This window comes from Symsagittifera roscoffensis, chromosome 5 (assembly GCF_963678635.1).
Source record: "Symsagittifera roscoffensis chromosome 5, txSymRosc1.1, whole genome shotgun sequence".
NCBI classification, from domain to species: Eukaryota; Metazoa; Xenacoelomorpha; order Acoela; family Convolutidae; genus Symsagittifera; species Symsagittifera roscoffensis.
Window position 1 is genome coordinate 45,838,485 of NC_087066.1, and position 20,423 is coordinate 45,858,907.

At 35.4% G+C, this 20,423-nt stretch overlaps 3 protein-coding genes across 3 annotated transcripts in view; 1 reads left to right on the plus strand and 2 right to left on the minus strand.

Annotated features, from left to right (window-relative positions):
* Positions 1 to 11,947, minus strand: part of LOC134846442 (uncharacterized) — a 412,051-nt gene extending 400,104 nt beyond the window's left edge. The window contains exon 1 of the mRNA XM_063863797.1: positions 11,936 to 11,947. The gene's annotated coding sequence lies outside the window, so the exon portion shown is untranslated. The remainder of the gene's footprint in view (positions 1 to 11,935) is intronic.
* Positions 1 to 20,423, plus strand: part of LOC134846440 (uncharacterized) — a 331,689-nt gene that overhangs the window by 110,062 nt on the left and 201,204 nt on the right. The window lies entirely within an intron of this gene.
* Positions 6,661 to 19,919, minus strand: LOC134846443 (actin-binding protein WASF2-like). Its single transcript, XM_063863798.1, has 5 exons — positions 19,666 to 19,919; positions 18,570 to 18,717; positions 11,991 to 12,108; positions 9,910 to 10,717; positions 6,661 to 7,924 (listed from the first exon to the last, which is right to left on the minus strand). The coding sequence occupies exons 1-5, from the start codon at positions 19,916 to 19,918 to the stop codon at positions 7,752 to 7,754; spliced, it is 1,500 nt and encodes a 499-aa protein (XP_063719868.1). The 5' UTR covers position 19,919; the 3' UTR covers positions 6,661 to 7,751.

Here is a 20,423-nt window from a genome sequence, read left to right on the forward strand (position 1 = left end):
GTTCAAAAATCATTGAGAAAACAATTCTTCCCCTTTCTCTTTTTCTTCTTCTTCTTCTTCTTCTGTATCTTCTAGTTTTTTTTTTAATAGTTCTTTTTTTATTGGTGATGGAGTGCTTCAGAAAAAGTTGTGTTGTACGTTGTACTATTTATAACTAAAAAAAAAAACAGATACTTTGAGCATGCAAAATTTAAGGGGCCGGGTCAGACTCAAAACATGTTTTGTCGGTGTAACAAAAAAAATAATGGAACTCAAGCATGGAAATTAAAGTTAACAACAATTTCTTTTCGCTTTCGTGGTGAAAATTAAATGAACAACATTGCTAACAAAAACTATTGGTGAATTGCAAAAAATAATCAGCCCCTCAATGATATTGAAGTAAGCGTCGAATATGATCCTGATTATATCTTCAACTTCTTAGCAAAACTTCAAAACAGAATATGTTTTATAAATAGTGAACAGGAAAACCAACATTTTTGTATTCGTCCTTGTATCACTTGAGTTGCGGTTCGTTTTTCGTCACCAATATAGCTGAGCGAAACAGAATGTTTGACAACTATTTTTTAAGCATTGCAAAATGATTTGAGTTATTTAAAAAAAAAAGAAAAATGAGAAAAAGCTTTATAAAAAAAAGTAAACTGCCTAAGAAAGTATAGAGTTATGCAAAGCATTGACTTCCATGCGCCATACAGGGAGTTGATTGCGAGTGGTATTAGATGATTATCTATCATAAGTTGAAAAACGTTTTTTTCTTATCAGAGGTTAACGCTTATTTCCAGTAGCGGATTTAGGTGAGGGGGGACGCTTTTTTTTCCTCAGGGATGCATTCCCCTCCTTTGTACTATTTTGAGATATCCACTTTTGGATAACTGACCGTAAAATTTTTCTAAAAGCGCCTTCAGCGCCAATATATACTAATTTTGAAGGGGAGCGCGCTGTTTTAGTATATTAGGTGATTTTTACTTCTGAAAACACTTTGCTTGGAAACTTTGATTTTTCAACCTGTAGTACAATAGAAGCAAGGTACGCGTTAAAAACCCCTACTAAAACTGAGAAGCTAAAGCTTCCGAGCATTTTCAGACAAAATACAGCATTTTCAATCTAAGAATTTCATACGTATGAAAAAAATGGTTCCATAAAAATTAGAAAACTGAGAAGCGAAAGCTTCAAGTAAGAAAGTATGTAAAATGTGTCAGCTGTAAAAGAGAACTTATAATTATGCAGTAGCACTACTTGCTATATATTACGAACAAAGCAGGCCACGCTATTCAGAAGAAAAAAAGACTACTAGAATAATTGTCTAACCAAAAAAACTTAAACAAAGATAGCCTGTTACTGTGCGAGTAGCACAGAATGTTCCGACAATAGTCTTAAGAAAAAAAATCAAATTAGAGTAATTTTTCTGCGTGCTGTGACAAAAAATCTGAACGAAAAAAAGCAGAGTTGAAGAACTAGGCTGCAACTAGACAGATTTGATATTTATAAGAAAAATAGGCTAATTGGAAAACAATCTTTGTAAAAAAAAACAAAATGTTTAAAAAAAAATCAAGTTTTTTTTTGCAGAAAATTTTTGAATTTTCAAGTTTTGGTTCATACATTGGCGCCAAAAAACTCCAAAAACTAACTTTTTTCCAGTAAACTAAATTTCCGAGGCTTAAATTAAGCATAAAAAACTTTTTCCAAGCCTGATTAGTCTCACATTTTTAGCTTGAAATTAGACCAAAAAATCAAAAAATTTCGAACTGGTTTTTCTCATCACTGAGAAAATTGTTTTTAGAATTTTTCAATATCATTCAAATTGCAATTTAAATGGCCTTCGTCCATTACGATGATTGGCTGTGGTAACTGATATAGCGTGAAATAACAAAAAGAAAAATACTAAACTAAACCAGAATACCAAACTCCTCCCGAAAACAAAAAAAAATGGTAGAAAAATTTGTTAGGTTAAAATAAAAAAGTTTGATTCCTTTAGTTTTGAGGTCACAAAAGATTTCATTGAGAAGTGTTTATTTTTGAATTATTGATTTAACTTCGTGCCAATTTTTTTTGCATGAAGGTTAACAAAACCATATAACAACACAGAGGCAAAGCAGAGCTCCACATCACTTGCGATACATCACATACAAACAATCAGGAAAAAAACTTAATTTTCCGTATGTCTTGGTAGAATTTTATTCAGGGCAAGCATGCACGACCTTTGAATATTTAATTAGCAGCAGAAAAAAACTTACAAAGATTAAACAAAGACAGCAATCTTTGAGCAGACTCAAGTTGAGCTGAAAAAAAAAATACATAAAAAGTTTATATAAAGAGTCCTCTATAAATCCCTTTAAAAACAATAATGAAAAACACTCATACTTGCAGCTGCCTTGAAATTTGCTCACAACACAAGAAAAATCCATGATGTGACACCGAGTTTGATATTTGTGGGCAGACACCAGTCAAGCCGAAAAAATTTAATAGAAAAACAAAAAACACTTTATTAAGTTTCTAGTCTTCATTGAAGCTACATTAAATTGCACTTGCAATTACAATAAAATTTGATCACAGCACAAGCAAAATCCGTGACGTGGTAACTAAGACGACAAAACTCGAACAGACAAACTAAAGTCTGACAAATAAATTTTTACCGGAAAAATATTTCAATTGCTTGCATGTTGAAATTTAGGCCCGACGAGGACTCGAACTTCTATTTTAAAGTTCTTATGCAACAGCGTTACCTCTTGTTCAAGTGGGAAGCAGCCGGTAAGTTGTTAAGCAAGTAAGGATGGCAAGTAAAATGACACGTGAGAAGTGTTGTTGTTTACGGTAAGAAAAAGTCTAGTCCCGATTACATGACAGTTGCTCTCGCAAATGCAAAACTTCAGAATTTTGCCTAAGCTGGTAAAATTTTCCTGAACCAATTAAATTGGGTGACTTGCAACTAAAGAGATTTTTTGTAACTTTTTGAGGTGGTTTTCTAGTGTACAAGAAAAAATTTCAAAATAAAAAATTAATTCAATGAGACAAAAAACAGCTCGACAAATACAACACCGTAAGTCTCTCCTTTTGAAATTTTTTCAAAAGTTTTAATTACTATATAAGGACTACTCGCAGAAATTTTGGGAGGCAAATTTGAACTTTTTCTAAGGACAATAATTTTTCTCTTAAATTGTTCCGATCACATAAAAATGAAGAAAAAAACACAGAGGCGGAATAAAGGTTCGCACCATTTACGATACAACACAAAATTAGAAAAATCAACATAGGGCCAAAGCTGGAAGTACGTCTTTTGATAACTTGGTTATACTGATGTATAATGAAATGGGTAATTTCAAAACTTCGACTTTGTACAAACTTTTAGTTGTTTTTCTACCCATACAAAAGACAAAAGTTTGAAAACTTTCAAAAGACATAACATTTTTCTCACAAAAAGTAAAGATGACACCGCTTCTGAAGAAAAAAATTTTGCTAACAGTTCATTCGACTGAGCCAGGGCAGTTTATAAGAAAAGTAAAAACTTCTAAAAAAACGGTCAAAAAGTCCTAGCAAAGGTCGTACCCGCGTTAGCAAAGATTTCCAGAATCGAGCTTCCTCAAGAGACCACTCAACTAAAGAAATGGCGTGATAGTTTTTTTGAGAAAAATCAAAAAGTTTACAAAAAACGGCCAATATTTTAAAAAATTTACGTTTCCGAGAATCATAGCTTCAACTTTGAAAAAACTTTGGGGGGAGCTTCTTATGCAGAAAAGATTACCACAACCTGTTATTTCCGTTAACAAAAAAATTCAGATTACAGAAAATAACTTTCAAGAAAAGTCAAATAGTTTCAAAAAAGGTAAGAAAAAACTTTTAAGGTCTTTTCCGAGAGCCCTAATTGTAACAAAATTGAACCAAAAATTTTACACAAAAATTTTACACCAACAGGTCTTAGTCAGATTTACACCAACAGGTCAGGCATATTCGTTGCTTCTAGAATAAGCGTACCTGACACGCCTAGAAGTTAGATATCATTAAGAACCAAGATACAAAGTGATTCGAGTCATTCTGTGAAATAAGTAATTGATCCAAAAAAAGTCTATAATCCGATTTGATAACGCTTGCTAATCGCTCTATGACGGAAAAATGGGCTCTATGACGGAAAAATATGCTGTCGAAACGTCGTGGAGCAGAAGAGGTTTGTGACAATTGTTCACTTGCCTGTTGATACACAATTATTCGAATCGCGGGTCCATAAAAATTGCTGAATATCACACTTTTTTGAAATAAAAACACTGCCGCCTAATATAACCTTAAATCCTCAAAAAATGATTACAAAAATGAAAAAATAAAATCAACAAATAGATTTTATTTTAATTTTTTTTCACTATCGCAAGTACTCATTTTCCAGCTCAATTAACATTATTGAACCACTCTATACAAAAATAAATTCGTTCTTAACTTTGTTTTTTAACTAAAATTTTTTTGGGTAAAATTAAAATAATTTAGACAACCAGGGGCCGAATCCCTGATGGGGGAAGGGGCCGTCCGCCCACCCCTAAATCCGCCTCTGAGTAAGTATATTCATATAAGTATTTTTTATCGTTTTTTGTTCCGCAAGAGGAATTGAATTAAGTAAACTAAAACTGGAACAAATAACAAAAAAAATGCGGCAAAACAGATAAAATGTTAGGCAGAGTAGAGTTTAAATTGGGAGTCAACCTTTATTCAGAAGTGGTGTACTTCAGTCTGAAAAACGATAACATTCTGACAATTTTTCATGCTTTTTAAAATTTAATTGGAAAATAAATCATGATTCAAAGATTTTTGAACTAATTAGAGCTTTGAAAACAATTAAAATGGTTATTTTACGAGCTATTCTCGATTTAGCCAAAATCGGAAAAAATCAAATCCCTTTCAAAAAATTTTATGAAGTCCGACTCAGGCAAAATGAAGTAGTACGATTATACGCTCGCTACCTATCAAATTAAAGACACTTAAAATATATGGCATGACTTGCAAGTCCAAATAATCATCGGAGATTGGTTCATTGGAAAAGGTCGCACAGAAAAGTCGAGCAGCAACATTTGTATCAACTAGTCGGAAAAAATTCATATTTGCATCAATCAAACAGATGCTCAATTAGCTGCCCCTCTTTGCTAGAAATATGAATTATAAACAAAATCAAACTCGTACGAAAGGAATACAATTTGCTAAGCATTACATGCCTATCAAAAACCTTCCCACTATCAAAAGTTGAATAACCGAAAATTTTTAAGATACAAAAACACAGCTAGCCAGCAAAAACAAAACATTGCAGTCGGGTAGAAGAACTACTCAAAAAATCCAAAATGTACTATTCCGATCTGACAGGGAAGTTTTCGAAAAAGAAACTCTGCATTTTTTGGAATTCAAACATCATTATTAGGTCGATAAGTCTGAAAATTATTAGACAAACATAGCCAACAGAACTGGAAAAAAGTCAATGAATGCAAAAACACAGAAAAATACTGACTGCATTCTTGAAACAATATCAAAATTCAAAGAAACAAAAAGAAATTAGATCGCCATACAGCTTGTTGAAATTCAAGTACATAGCCAACAGACAGTTGGAAAAAAGTCGAACTCAAATTCAGAAAAAAAATTCTTTGGTAAAATCTCTATCGAAACGTTCGAACCTCTGAGACAAAAATAAATGAATTTAAAGCTTTTTGATGTTTTAGAACAAATTAAGATGAACATTTTTTCGATAAGATAACCCCAATTTGAGAAAACTTTTTCAAATGTTTTTGTTTCATTTTTTTTGTTTCGTTGGGAAATCTGATAAATAAAATCCATTTTCAAAGTTAGAAGTCGACTACGTTTCTTGCCACCTTTAAATTTTCGCTGTTCCATTTTGTAGTTTGTCTTGCTTCTAAGAAAGGAAATGTTCTGAACATAAAGAGAACTCAAAGTCAAACCGCAAAAAAGTAAATGCGAGCCTCAATGCATTTTAATTTTTTTCTCTTCAAATTATCACGATCTACATAAATGTCTAAACTACGTTTAACCACTTTTAAATAATTAACGATTAACCCTTACTTGAAATAAATAAATCAATTTGAGAAAACTGGATTAAAAAGTTTATTTTTGAAGGTCGCTTGGAATTTTTATAACTAAAACACTTTCGAAACGAGAAGTTGTTTGTTCAATATTTTCGTGACTTTTGTTCGATAGTGGAGTTTGCCACAAAAAAGGAAAATTGAGTTTGATCAAATCTTAACACTTTTCCTGAAAAATAAAGCCATCGCGCCCTATATTAGTCTGAACTACGTTCATTGGCAAGTTTGAAACCTGCTGTAACTGTTTGACAGCTCGTATTTGTTCCGACCATTTGATAAACTTAGTGTTACTCGAGTAACCTTGGTTTTTTTTGAGTATTTAAGCGCCATTTTTTAAATCAAAAACTTCAAACTTCTTTTTTTTCCGTTTTTTGCAAACTTTGTCCGCAAATAAGATTTTTTCATTCTTCAAAAATGTTTTTCAATTTGCGTGGAATAGTTTCAGCTCCTTTATCACATCACGCCAAAAATAACAACTAATTTGAAAAAAAAATCGTTGTGATTTTTAAGACCATGGTCGGAATATTCTGTCTACTTGCACAGTAACCAGCTATCCTTGTTTCTTTTGCTCAACAACAATCTTAGGCAACTTGTAAAACGGCGGGTTTCATAAATTAACAATTTTACTGACTAGAATTAAAATAATTTTAGACAATCACATGCCTTTTATGAACTAGACATATGACTAATATGCGTTCGTGCACAATTCAAATAAATAGTTTAAAAAACCTTTCAACCGAAAGCAAGATTTACTGCAGCATAGCTTCCGAAAATACGAATATGCTTCGGACTTGTATTATGATTTCGAGGTTGTTCAGCTTAGTGTGCATGCTTCAACAATCATAATATTAGAACAATTTGTGCATATAATGATGATTGAACAGTGCTCTAGTTGTTAATCATATTTGTACAACGATCAAGTATCGTTTCACAGGGCACGATGTTTCCTCATTCAAATTGAAGATTCTCCTCAGAAATGACAAGAATGTAATATTCTGCTCGATTATACAGTAGCGTTCATGGCAAAGAGTGAAACAATGATACCGTTTAAAAGCGCTGCAATATGACAAGGATCCCCGAAATATATCAAGCTTTAAAACACAAAAGCGTCTTGGATCAACTGCATTAAATTTCTCGACAATTACAAAACCATTTTTGTAATTTTCAACTTCAACGCGAATCTAAATATTTCATTTAAACAAGAAGTATGTATAAATTTAAGTTTATCTAATTCAGGGCAGGGGTGGATCTATGATTTTCTAGGATCACGCTGGGGGATTTCATTCCGAATTTCTACTTTTTTTATTCGAAAGTTACTGATTTTGTTTTTATGTCAGGCAAATTGAATTTCTGAGCTCTCCTGAAACACCCGAATTACCTTATTTTTTTTTGTTAAAGCTAGGGGCAACACCTAAGAAATTTTGCGGAAAAAAAAAACACTTTTTGAAGGCGTTGTTTGCCAAAGCGCCTCTTGCAATATCTTCACTTCGTCGGCCCAAAAAAATGCTACTTTTGCGCGATGAAGGGGTCGAATTCCTCAGTCGAGTAAAGAGCGAGAGAGAGGGAGGGGGTGATCCATGCCTTTCTTAAATCAGCCCCTGATTCAATCGATTCGCCAGTATTTTCAACAATTCACTTCATCTCATCTATGATCCCCATCATCACACCATGTTCTCTTAAACCGTGAGTTGTTCACCATTCAGGTCCATTGGCGTCCTCATCCTCCTCGTCGTCGTCTTCCGTGAAGCGGATGGCTGTGCGGAAACTCTGCATCAACTCTTCCACAGTCCCCCCTATCGGAGCAGTTGAGCCCTTCGGCTTCGTCTCTTCTTTCGGGGGCACTTTCTTCAATTTGTTCTTGCTGACTACAACAACACACAGACTCAAAACAACAATACAAGCTGGCATACTCTACAGATCAGAACACTCGAAAAACATCCATTTCCAAGTCAAACAATAAAAAAGTACATGAATCAAAGAAAATCAAATTTCTTTCCATGTCGACCATTGGCACACCCAATCAATCCATCATTACTTAATGGCACATATTATAATGGCATGGTCGTCTTGTTGCATGAACTATTACAACACAATCATGCGATGCAACACAATCATAAAAATGAAGAAAAAAAACGAAAAATATTGAGAAAAAAAATAGGTGAACCAAAATTTTCGTATAACTCGATGAAGGACACCTATGGCCCAGCTAAAGCTGGATATACTTTTTGATATTTTTTTACGAAAAGCGAAAGGTACGAAAAGAGAAAGGTACGAAAGGCGTATTTGAGATTCTGGAATTTTCCCAAAGACAACATTTCTCTTACAAAAAACTAAAAGGCGCCGCTTCTGCAGGATAAATTCTGGCAACCGCTTCTTTCGATTGAACTTTTCATCTAACATTTGACAGAGCAGTTTTTGAGAAAACTCAAAGTTTCTAAAAAAAACGGTCAAAGTTCAAAGACTTGAACTTCCGAAACCGTAATATTTTTCTGCTAAAAGCATGTCGTGGCCGGTAAAGTAGAGAAAATTCCCAAAACCGGGTTTCTCGATTGAACACTTGAGCTGAACATTGGCACGATTATTTTCAATTAAAGTCAAAAAACTTTCAAAAAACGGTCAAAATTTTCACTTGCTTGAAGGCGGGATAGTTAACTTGGCAGGATAGAATTGCGCATAGCCGCTTATGCAGAAGAGATTCACCCGACCTGTAAGTTCAATTGAACCCGAAAACCCAGGTTTGGCAGGGTAGTTCTCGAGAAAAGTCAAATAGTTTCAAAAAACGGTCAAGAAATCAAAACATGATTTTTTTAGGGTCAGAATAATTTTTTGTGTCAAAAAAAATTGAACGTAGTCGCGCATGGAAAGGAGCTTGTCAAAGCTTTTTTGAATTGAACCCAACACCTCAGATGAGAGTGTAATTTTTTGGTAAAATACATAAAATTTAGAAAAAAACGCTAAAAAACTCAAAAAGTTAACTTTTCCCGAGGACAATAACTTTTTGAGTAGAAAAATTGTGAGTGACCACTAATGCAGGGGAGCTTCCCACTACCTGTTATCTCCATTGACTCCACAACCCCGGTTTTTGAGGGTTAGTTTCGAGAAAAGTTTTCAATTCAAAAACGGTCAAAAAAATCAAAAACTACACTATTCTGAGTGCCATAATTTTAATATAAAAAAATTTTGTGCGTAGCCGCTAATGGACTAGAGCCTTCCCAATTTGCTTTATTCATTGAAACAAAAATCTCAGATTTGATAGGTTGTTTTTAAGCAAAAATGAAAAAAAAAAATCAAAAATATCGGTCAAATATTCACCCCACAGACTTTTTCGAAGGCTTTAGACACAAAGCTAAAGAGAAAAGAGGCCAGAGGAGAATGCAGACACCTGGGAGTAGGCGGTCTTTCTATAGCTGCCCTTTTCTGAAATCGGTAAAAGGGTTTTGGAGAAAAAACTATTTTTTTGTGAAAAGTGATAAAAATCAAAGCGTCTCAGAGGAACTACACACAACCCATTCTTTGGATGGAACCCAACATCTCAAATATGGTAGTGTATTTTTTGCTCAAAAAATCAAAAAATTTAATTTTCCGAAACAAAACTGCCTTAAAACAAAACTAATTGCCGCCTGCTGGATTCGAGCATCTGATACCTAGATCTAGAAGTCTCTTAATAACTTCGCCATATGTCTTTGATTTTTCTAAACACCAGCCACTAACTAAGCGAATAAAACATATAAAAAGTACACAGATACTAAAATTGAGCGTTTTGCAGAAAACTTATTTACGCGAGTTAGTTTGGAAAACAGATTGAACCCGTAACATTCCAAGATTAAAACATTCTATCACATCTACTTACAACCCTTGATACCCTCCAGCAGATTGGAGTGACTATCCTCCGTTTTGGATGCCTGAGCGATAGGCTTCTGCTCGGTTTTCGACCTCAATTTTACTCCACTTTGAATCTGGTTCAACAGATTAGAACGGTCGTCCACGGGAGCAGGCGCCGGTTTAGGTCTCGGTGATGATGTTCCAGCTCCTTGTGGCTTCGGAGGTCTAGGTGCAGACGGTGCTCCAGTTCCCGGAGGTGGAGGTGGTGGTGGGGGAGGTGGAGGCCCTCCGCCGCCAGGTGGTGCTGGGGGTCTCGGGGCAGCTCCAGTCGTCGGTATTCCTGGTGGGGGCGGTGGAGGAGGCGGAGGAGCCCCTGTCGTTGGACCCGTCGCTGGGGGAGGTGGTGGCGGTGCTGGTCCACCAGCATTCGAGGGGATTGATTTTAGGCCTGGAGGAGGTGGTGCTTCTATGATTGGAGGGGGTGGTGGCGGAGGAGGCGCCGGCCCTCCGGATCCCATGGGCGGAGGAGGCGCTGGACCCGATGGCGGGGCAGAGCCTCCCTTATGCTTAAGTTCTGGCGATGCATCCATAGGGTTCGAAACTGCTCCCTTTACAATGGCTGGCGGGGGTGCTGGAAACATATCAGGGGTTCCCGCAGAGTTTTTGTCGCCAGGCGAATCTTTCTTGGGGGTGATATTGATGTAGTTATCAGAGACCGAGGGCGGCTCGGGAGCTTTTCTGTTTGGCTCATACTGCATTTTGGGTCGGCGGGTTTCCTCCGCCAGAGTCTTGGCCTTTCCTGGCTGCTGTCTGCTTATCTCTTTTCTTCTTTGCTCCTTCAAACAAACAGAAATATTTCACCCATTAATTTCATTTTACTAGGAACAAGAATATAGCAAAAAATGAACCTCTTGTAGCGAAAAAGATTTCTGCGCTAATGATGAGACCATCAAAGCAATGATAGTCATATCCAACTGATCTCAAGAATCACAATCAGCCCAATCTTCAAGTTTTTTTTTCAATTTTCCATTTGATAAAAACAAGTTCCATTTTATGGCAATCTCCTATTCAGGGAACTTCCATTTTCGTATCTAGGAAATTCTCAAATATGGCGAATCAAAGGGAGTGGATTTTCAAAAAAAAGAAAACTTTGTCGAAATTTTGTTAGGTGGAACAAATTCGATTTCCCAGCTCTTCGAAAAGTGAAGTGTATGAAGAGCAAATTTTGCCAAGACTGTTTACGCCCCAGAAAATTTTTAAAAAATGGTGTTAGGGCTTTTTATGAAATTTTGAACAAAAAGTTGCAATTCTTGGCTCGCGGTCACAACTAAAAAAACAAGACGCACCCCCATCCCCCTCCCCACCCTCGGAGAATTTTTCGACTCTCCAACGACTCAGAGCTCCATCCGGCCCCTAAACAAAAAGAGAGCACGTCCTCGTCTTTTATTGACAAGGCAAGGACCCTTCAATTCCGCATTAACTCTTGAAACTAATTAAATTCAATACGTTGGCTTTGTCGTCTCAAGCATCGGTGTTACCACTGAGCAACAAGCGCAGAATGCTCCTTGAACTGAAATCTGTAATTCACCAAAAAAAACACGTGTAACGATTTCACGTTCGAAAGTTATTTACGGGAAAAAGTCTGGTGCTCGGTTGCAACGCCCTTGCTAATCGCAATGGTTATCATTAATTATTGCGTCAATTTGACCAATAAAACTACCTATTTTAGGGGGGAATCGTGGCGTCCGAATTTGCCTCGAAAATTGTTCCCTTTTTTAATCTATACAAAAACTGTGCTAATCAGTTGAGGTCCAACATTAATCAGATTTTAAAAAAAAACCGATTTCAATTTCACATCTTGTTCGCGCTATCCGGATAACTTCAATCAGCACTATACTTAGCGACAAGTGTATTGCACAAATGAAATTTTGAGTTAATCGAGCTTTTAGGTCAAATTTGTTCCCCGAATTCTTTGAAGTGTCCATCGGCAACACTTTTGTGATGGCTTTGGAGAAAAGCAATCGATGCCCTAAAAGCTGCGAAACTTTTCGAAGATTTAATAAGTTGAACAAAAATGATCAATAACTCGAGTGAGCTGAGTTGTTGTACCTTTTTGTTGTCAATCTGCTCGTTGGCCTTGTCAATCTTCTTCATGAGCTCAGCTGCCCAGATGTTGAAGAAGAAGGCGGGATCAGTGTACTTCTTCAGCCTGGACACCTCTCCATTGCTAGACAAACAAAATTCAATGCATAAACAAACTCAACATTAATTAGGGAGAATACCTGATGGCAAAAGAAACAAATAGCAGGAAATTACATTAGCCAATCGAAATCAAGTCTGAATTTTAAAACAAATCTCTGAAAGAAAGCGAGACAGTTCGATCTGTTTTGCATTTTAAAATTGTTGATTGCGTGAAATTTTTATGCTTAGGTTTCTTAAAAAAATACGTATTTTAGCTGAATTAGAAACAATTTTAGCGGACTAAATCTTAATATACCTTTTTTCATTTCGAAAAGGAAGGATATTTAAACTGAAACAAGCTCAAATTTTGTCTGTTGGCGAGCATCTGTTCGGCTCGGAATCGCACGGAGATGATTCTTGTACAAAAAGTTGTTACGGGTAAATGTTTAGTACTCCGCTTGCAAAACAATCGCTTCTCTATCGCATGAGTTAAAAAACTTTCGAAACAAACGCGCAATTCAACTGGCTTTCAATAATTGATAGGGGATGGGATTGCATTTCTATGCGTTAATCACCTATATTAATTATCAAGTTTCAATAAGATTTCTCAAAATAAAGCTCTTGCTTCAATCAATTTAGAGTACATTCAAGTTTATTTTCGAAAACTGTAGGATGGCGGGGAGATTGTTCGGTTAGAGCTTCAATTCTAATATTTAAAGCATTTTGATTTGCAAGGATAAACGAAGTCAACAGACAGTTGGAAAAGAGAAACTGAGTTTTTTTAAGAAAAAAACTTCAACTTTCGAAAAAAAAAATTATATGAAATTAAAGTTCTTTGAAATTCAAGAACAAAATGATTGACACTAATTTGATAAAATTGAACGATTTTGAAAAAACTGAATCAATATGTAAATTATTTTTTTCTCTGGAAATCTGAAAAAAAAATCGAAAATCACGTTTTTCGTAGCTTTTACACTTGTGCTCTTCGATAGTAGAAAATGCCCTCCTTTTACACAGAGGCGAAGTTTCCCTTCGCAAGCACTTGTGAGAACACGACAAAAAGCAGCTCTATAAAGAGCAATAATAAAAACTAGAAATAAGCCTCGAGTTAGTAAAAAAAAATCGTCTAACTCTGAGATTCCAACTTGCGACCTAGACATTAAGAGTCTCATATACTAACGGCTCAGCCACGGAAGCTTAATAGACACCAAAGGCTAGCCGCAAATAACGGAGAGAACAAATTTTATGCAATTTCCAATGCTACAGTGAAACTTCCAACTGGAGCCCCAGCTAGATCTGGAGGTACCTGTTTGATAATTTTTGACTTTGTTGCACTGATGCTGGATGAAAAAGGTAATTTCAAAAAATTAAAAATTGGGCTTCAATTAGAAGAAGAGTGAGCGGAGGTGGTTGGGGGTATGGTACTGGGTGAACCCCGTGTTTTAACCTTGGCTATGTTTCAACATTGGGTATAGAGTCTACAATGTAATAAGATAGGGACTAGAATGGGAAAGGTTTCATGGTTTGTGTGATGGTAAGAGAATGGTAAAAATGGTATTTGTTGGGCTTTGTGTGGAAGTGTGAAGTTCTTTAGCAAAAAATTGGACGCGCGTTATTTAATTGATAAGCATTAATGTTTCATTACGTGTATGTTGTGGAATGAAGGTATTATGTTTTTTGGTTCATGGTAAGTCAATGGTAAGATGCGCAAAAACTGAGATTTTTAATCAAAAAAATTAAAATTTTTTCCAAAAACTTTCAGAACACGATAATAACTGATCTAATTCAAGCTCCGACTGGTTTTATCTGATATGCTCGAGATAGCTGAAAGAAAATTTTGAGAAAAAAATGAATTACGAAGAAAGTATATAAATCACTGCAGCGTATAGTACATTTACTGCAATAATTTACACTTGAAATTAAAAAACTACACATTTACATGAAATTACTTATAAAATTCAAAACATGCACATCATCAATATTATTCAAGTTTCTCTGGTAGAATTTAAAAAGAAGAAATGCTGAATAAATTGTGTAAAATTGACACAATTATCAGTTTTTGTAGTTTTCTGGGAACCATTCGCCAATACTTTTTTGTTAGAAAGGAATAAGTTGTTCTTTTTCGACCCACAGAATCAGCAAAGTAGTAAGTTTTGTCCAGTCGAGCAATCATGATCCAGTGTTCTCCTCTATCATTCCTTGGAGCTGAGTTGATGATTGCAAAAGAGTATTTTATTGGTTGAGCTACTTTTTCAGTGGGGTAAGATCATGTACTTGAACCTGAGCTCAGCAAATCTTTCTATAATTTGCAGAAAATTAAAATTATCCATCTTTGCAATTTTTTGTTGATTTTCATCTAAAAGCAAAAAAATTGATAGCTTGATAATGCATTTTAGGGTGAAAAATAAGATGAATGACTTATCACACGCATTTAGGTATTGAATCAACAAAGTCCCATACACAAGTCTTATGAACTCGACAAAGGTTATTGAACACTGTTTCACAGTCTAGGTTGAAGAAACTTCTCGGATTTTCAATTAAACAGCATTCACTTTGGACTTTTTCTAGAGACTTAGGCATGAAGAAAAACAAAATAGATACAATAACAATGAAAAAACCCAAAAAAACTACCAAATTTTTATAGGAATCTGGAAACTAAAAAAAATGAACACTTAACGACTGTTCCGAATTTGTCAATTTGAACATTTGATAGTCTTTTTCCCACGACTATCACTTCGGTTACCTGCTCCAAGGGAAACTGGAAAAACATTTCCAATCGAAAGCGTTCTCCACTAAGTTCTGGATAATGCAACTGTTCAGCTGCAACCTGTAGTGAAGTCAAATCAAAAACAAGAATATAGTGAATTTGAAAATTTTCCATAGGAAGAGCTGGGAAATCTTCACTTAATTGCATTGCTTTCATTGTTATAACACAAGGGCGACAAGGAGAATTTGTATCTATTGAAAAAATTGCTTTTGCACTCCGGAGAAATCTAAGCTCTCTCAAATGAAATAGTTGTCTCATCGATGAAAGGGTTTTCATGAAAGGATTCCGCAAAATATCCTCTCATAGATGAAAAGATTTTCATGAAAAGATCCCGCAGCAGCTGATTTTGTAATCATTCCAACAGCTATTGTTCTTATTGGAGCGTTATTGTATATATTTTCCTGTAAGAATTGGTTTTGACGAGATGGAATGATAAAGGTTCTTGCTATAGTTTTCATGTAATTGTATTGAGCAGGTATTATTTCCAGATTCCATTGTAAGTATTGATGATTACGTTCAGCAACTAAAATTCTTCTAGTAAACAGCAAAAAAAACAACAATTTTAAGACTTACATTTGGATTATCAGATAGCATGTAAAAATTAGGTCTAGCTCGATTTAGTTTAATTCGAACTTTGGTATTTGGTAGCCTTTTTCGATTTTGAGTCAATATGTGTTCCAACACACGAACTGAAAGCTACCAAAGCAACAACTTGGATTGGAAAACACGTTCCAATTTCTGTATCAATATCCTCGAATCTGATAGATGAACCAATTTCTCTTTCTTTAAGGACCCGCAAAAACTTGTAATCAACCATGAAATTTTGGCAGAGAAAAGTAGAATCGAAATGAGAAGTAAATTTCAAGATGTTGGAAGAGTAGTGAACAAGCAAATGACCAAAATTTTCCAGGAGCTGAAAGAAAGATGTCGAAATTATCCAACTGAGTATGAAGACGAATGTAAAGAGGACACAGAGAAACTGAAATGTCAACCCAGTTTTTAAGAATTCAGAAAAATCAGCTGATTGAATTGAAACAAAATCTAAAGAGATATCTTAACCCGTTACCTGTATTCGGATTCAACAGTGGAAGATATGATCCGAACTTGATCAAGAGCTATCTGATTCCCTTCTGAATCAATGATAAAGAAGCTGAACCAATGGTCATCAAAAAGGCCAACGATTTCATATCCTTCAAGTTTTGAGACATACAGTTTCTAGATATCATGAAGTTTTTGGGCGGAGCAACATCTTTAGATTCGTTTCTTAAAGCCTATACAGCAAGTGAGACAAAAAAATTTTCCCTTATGAGTGGTTTGACAGTGCCGACAAGCGATAGAATGAAGAGTTACCTCCATACGAAGCCTTTTTCAGTAAACTGAGAACAACAACCAACTTGATAAAGACTTTAAGAATTATCAGAACCTAAGATCAAGTGGACTTGATGAGCAACAAGCACTGAAGAAACTTCAAATCAAAACAGTACCAGCATCTGGAGGGGATAATTACAAATATTTACAGATTTGGCAGAAAAATGGAATGATTACATTTAAGGATTTTTTGCGGTGTTACAACAAAGATGTTGTTCCAACCCTTGAAGCAATGCAAGAAATGGTTCAGTTTTATCATCAGAAAGAAATTGATATGCTAAAACTTGGACGTACTCTTCCAAATCTGGCAAAAAATTGTCTGCACAAATTAACCAATGAAAAGTTCTACCCATTTTGCGAAAGTGACAGCTTTGTGCGAGAAAATTAGAGAGGATATGACGGGTGTACCATCAATTGTGTTCAGGCAAAAAGCTGTTCTCGCTATTTTGAGAACATGGTCATGTATTTTTACCAAGAAACAATACCATAATGCAGAATTGACAGCTTCCACACATCTGAAAATCAAAAGAAAATTGACTGTTTCAATGTAGATGGATATTGCGATCACTGCAAAAGTGTTTGAAGCTACGGGATGCTATCACCACTACTGTCCTCGCCAGGAAGCTCGTCCATCAATGAGCGATGAAGATATTGAGAGGAAACAAAAAGCGAGTGATATATTATTTGAGACGGGAATATAATTGCGAAAAAGGATACAAAATCGAAGAGATTTGGGAATATGAGTGGTGGCAAAATTTCAAAACGAACAAAAAAATTAGGATTCACATCCCATCCAACTTTCTCTATAAAAGACCTTTCTGTACAGAATGTTTACTGGAAAAAATAGGAGATGGATCCCTTCAGGCTATATTCAGTGTGACTTAGTGGTTCCAGATGAACTGAAAGCAAAATTTGCTAATTTTCCTCCAATCTTCAAAAAAAAAACACCGAAGTTGGAATACATGATATCGAGGAATATATACAAAAATATGCAATTGAAAATGATCTTCTTAAGCACCCCCAGCGAATGCTAGTATCTAATTCCAAACTGGAAAATGCTTCTATCATTACTCTCTTCAATTTCTATATGGAGCTTGTTTACAGTGTACAAAAGTTTACCGCTTTGTACAGAATTCCCCTCGAAAATACTTCAACAGGTAGTTTGTTCAGTCAGTTGTTGATGCAAGAAGTGAAAGAGACGAGAACCCTTTATCCGGAGTTATTGCAGAGACTATGAAATTTTAAGGTAATTCATCCTACGGTTACCTGATATTGAATAGATCGAGACATAGGATCACAAAGTATTTGAATGATGAGAAAGCACACAAAGCAATTAATGAACCACTCTTCAAATGATTGAACACTGTTCAGAAAAACTTGTATGAGATTGAGTTACTAAAGTCAAAAATTGAGCACAGAGAACCCATAATTGTCGGGTTTTTTATTCTGTAGTATGCAAAGCTGAGAATGCTTGAGCTTTACAACAAAAATTTTTGACAAGTTTTGAGATGTAAAGAAGTTTGAGGAATTCGAAATGGATACGGATTCGCTATATGTAGCTCTTGCTGAGGAAAACTTGTATGATTGTAACTGTTCGGGGAAAAAAGGAGACTGGGAAAAGTTGGGAAAAAATGGTTGCAGAGATTAATTTAGAGCAGATTCAAAAACGATCTTTTTCCACGATTACGTTGTAGCGTTCACACAGAACACGATAAACGAGAGACTGGACTGTGAGAGCCTGCCCAAAACTCTTACCATTGATTTACCATGTACCAAAAAACTAATTACAAGACTTTCATTCCACAATCTACACGTAATTGTCGATCCCACAATCTACACGATCCCACACTCATTTCCGCAGGCTGTAAAAAGTGGGTTAAAACATAAATAGACTGGGGAATTATACCGGCACACAGAGTAGTAGACTACTTTCCATTGGTACCATTTTTTGAAAATCAGTCAAGTAATTTTGGAGAAAACTAAATTTTTGAAAAAAGTGAGAAATTTTTCCAAAGCGTTTTATATAAAAAAATATAAAAAATTAAAAAACCCGATCCTATACATTTTCATAGTACCTGTTTTTATCAAAAAGGAAACAAGTGAACACTTTTATTTGCGAGTTAGCTTAGAAAAAACAAGGCTCGTAATAATACACTAAGCTGATCGCAAGAGTAAACAAAGAAAATGAACTCAAGTTAAAAAAAATCAAAGTTCAAACCGCGAAAATGTACATTTGGTCCTTTACAAATTTTAAGACTTTTTCCTGTAAAACAACAAAAAAATCGCCATGACCTAAGAGTATTCACTACGTTCATGACTCTTAATAATGAGAAGTGACCATTAAGAGGGGAACTGATATTGGGTCTACTGACATGGTCCATCTGTCGATGTCCGGAGGGGGTTCACATGCCTCATACATAGCCTTGATTGACTGGGGTCTGGTGCCTGCTACCAGGAAGCTCAGCTGCTCACTCTGCGTCACTTTGAACGGCTGTCGTTTATTGACGTCCGTCAGATTTACTGAAACAAAACATTCACATACACTATAACAAGCCTTCAGTTTTTCGATTTAAAGCATCCTTGAATTCCACGGACAACGAATCGGAGTGTTGAAAGGCAGGCCGACTGAACAATACCAAACTTTCATACACGTCGCCTTTAGTTATATAGAATAGACCCAACTAATGACAGTTCATTCTTAAAAATTGTTCTTACCAGTCTGCAAAACAAAGATATTTAAACCCTTCTAAAAAAGAAAAAACTCAAAGTTTGAATCCAAAATCAAATATTTATGAGGGTAGTTTTTCAAAAAAAAAAGCCAAAAAGTTTGAAAAAAAAATATGGTCAAAAAATCAGTTTTGATTTTTTAGAAGGTCATTACTTTCCGTGTTAAAAAAAATTAGGTGTGTCAATTGATTCAGGGGAGATTTTCATTACCTGTCCTTTTGATTGAAAACAAAAATTCAGAATTGGGAGGGTAGTTTTTGAGAAAAGTCAAAAAGTTTCCAAAAACGGTAAAAAATCAGTTTTGACTTTTTCGAGGCCATAACTTTTTGTGTAAAAAAAATGGGCATAGCCGCTAATGCAGCTTCACACGACATGTTTTAACCATTTCATTCAATATCTTAGATTTGGCAGGGTAGCTTTTAAGATGTAAAAAAAACCCAAAAATATGGGTCAAAATCCCCCCCCCCCCCACACACACACACACAGAAAGTGGAGTAAGGTAAAAAAAAAAGACTAGGAATTATGCAGGCACATAGGGTAGTGGGTGGACTTCCCATTGGAACCACTTTTTTGAAAATCGGTAGAGTCGTTTTTGCGGTAAGGTTTTTTTTGAAAAAAGTGAAACACTTTTCCAAAGCGTCTCAAAAAATGTTTTAAAAAATTAAATTAAACCCGATCTCACACATTTTCATAATAACTGTTTTTATCAAACATGAGTTTTGATAAATAAATCAAACCAACATGTTTCGTCGGATGGGTTGAGTCTGTGCACTTGAGACTGTACATCATCTAATCTGGTTCTAAGAGCATTCGTTCGCTGGTTAACATTGTCGGCTTTAACGATCAGCTCTTTAAAAATATCTTGAGCTAGATGACTAAGATCGCCCAGTTGCCGGATAACTTGCGTGAAGGACGCATTTGAAAAGTCCTCCCAGCTGTTTGCATCAGTTATTGACAGACTCTCAGGGTTGATTCGTCTAGTAGCGAGAGGCATAAGATCTGAAATATTGTTACTTTAAACTGTCACAAAAAAAGAACACTTAATTGGTGAATTGAAATAACTTTCAAGAAGCAAGTGTAAGTCTCCTTCACATTTCACTTTTAATTTACAGATTTTCACATTATACATAATTAAACATTAAACATTAATTACTACTAAAATATTAATAAGGCAATCAGAAAAACTCAAATAAATTTGAAGTCTTTCCATGACAGTTTACCATTGGTTGTCACTAGGATCTTCCCTAATAAAAAAAAGGTCAATTAAAATGGGCCCTTCCGTCATGCGACGGTACGTGCACAGGTTGGATAGGGCCGTACCAACGCTAAATAAATACATCGGCAAAATTTTATGAATAAATCAAGTCGATATAAATGCATCAAGAGATTTGTCAATTAAAATCTACCCTCCTCGATTATAGCACAAACAGAATTGTCTATGTTGGATGTATTTTTAAGATTTTTGCACCCACTTAGGCAGAGGATTGCACTCCTCAGAT

What these genes read in the sequence shown, in the direction of transcription:
- LOC134846443 (XM_063863798.1), bottom strand. Translation starts at nt 19,918, where the DNA reads ATGCCTCTCGCTACTAGACGAATCAACCCTGAGAGTCTGTCAATAACT. An exon ending in GACATCGACAGATGGACCAT is followed by an intron (nt 12,109 to 18,569) that starts GTCAGTAGACCC and finishes TTGTTTGTCTAG; the next exon opens with CAATGGAGAGGTGTCCAGGC. An exon ending in AGCAGATTGACAACAAAAAG is followed by an intron (nt 10,718 to 11,990) that starts GTACAACAACTC and finishes GTTTGTTTGAAG; the next exon opens with GAGCAAAGAAGAAAAGAGAT.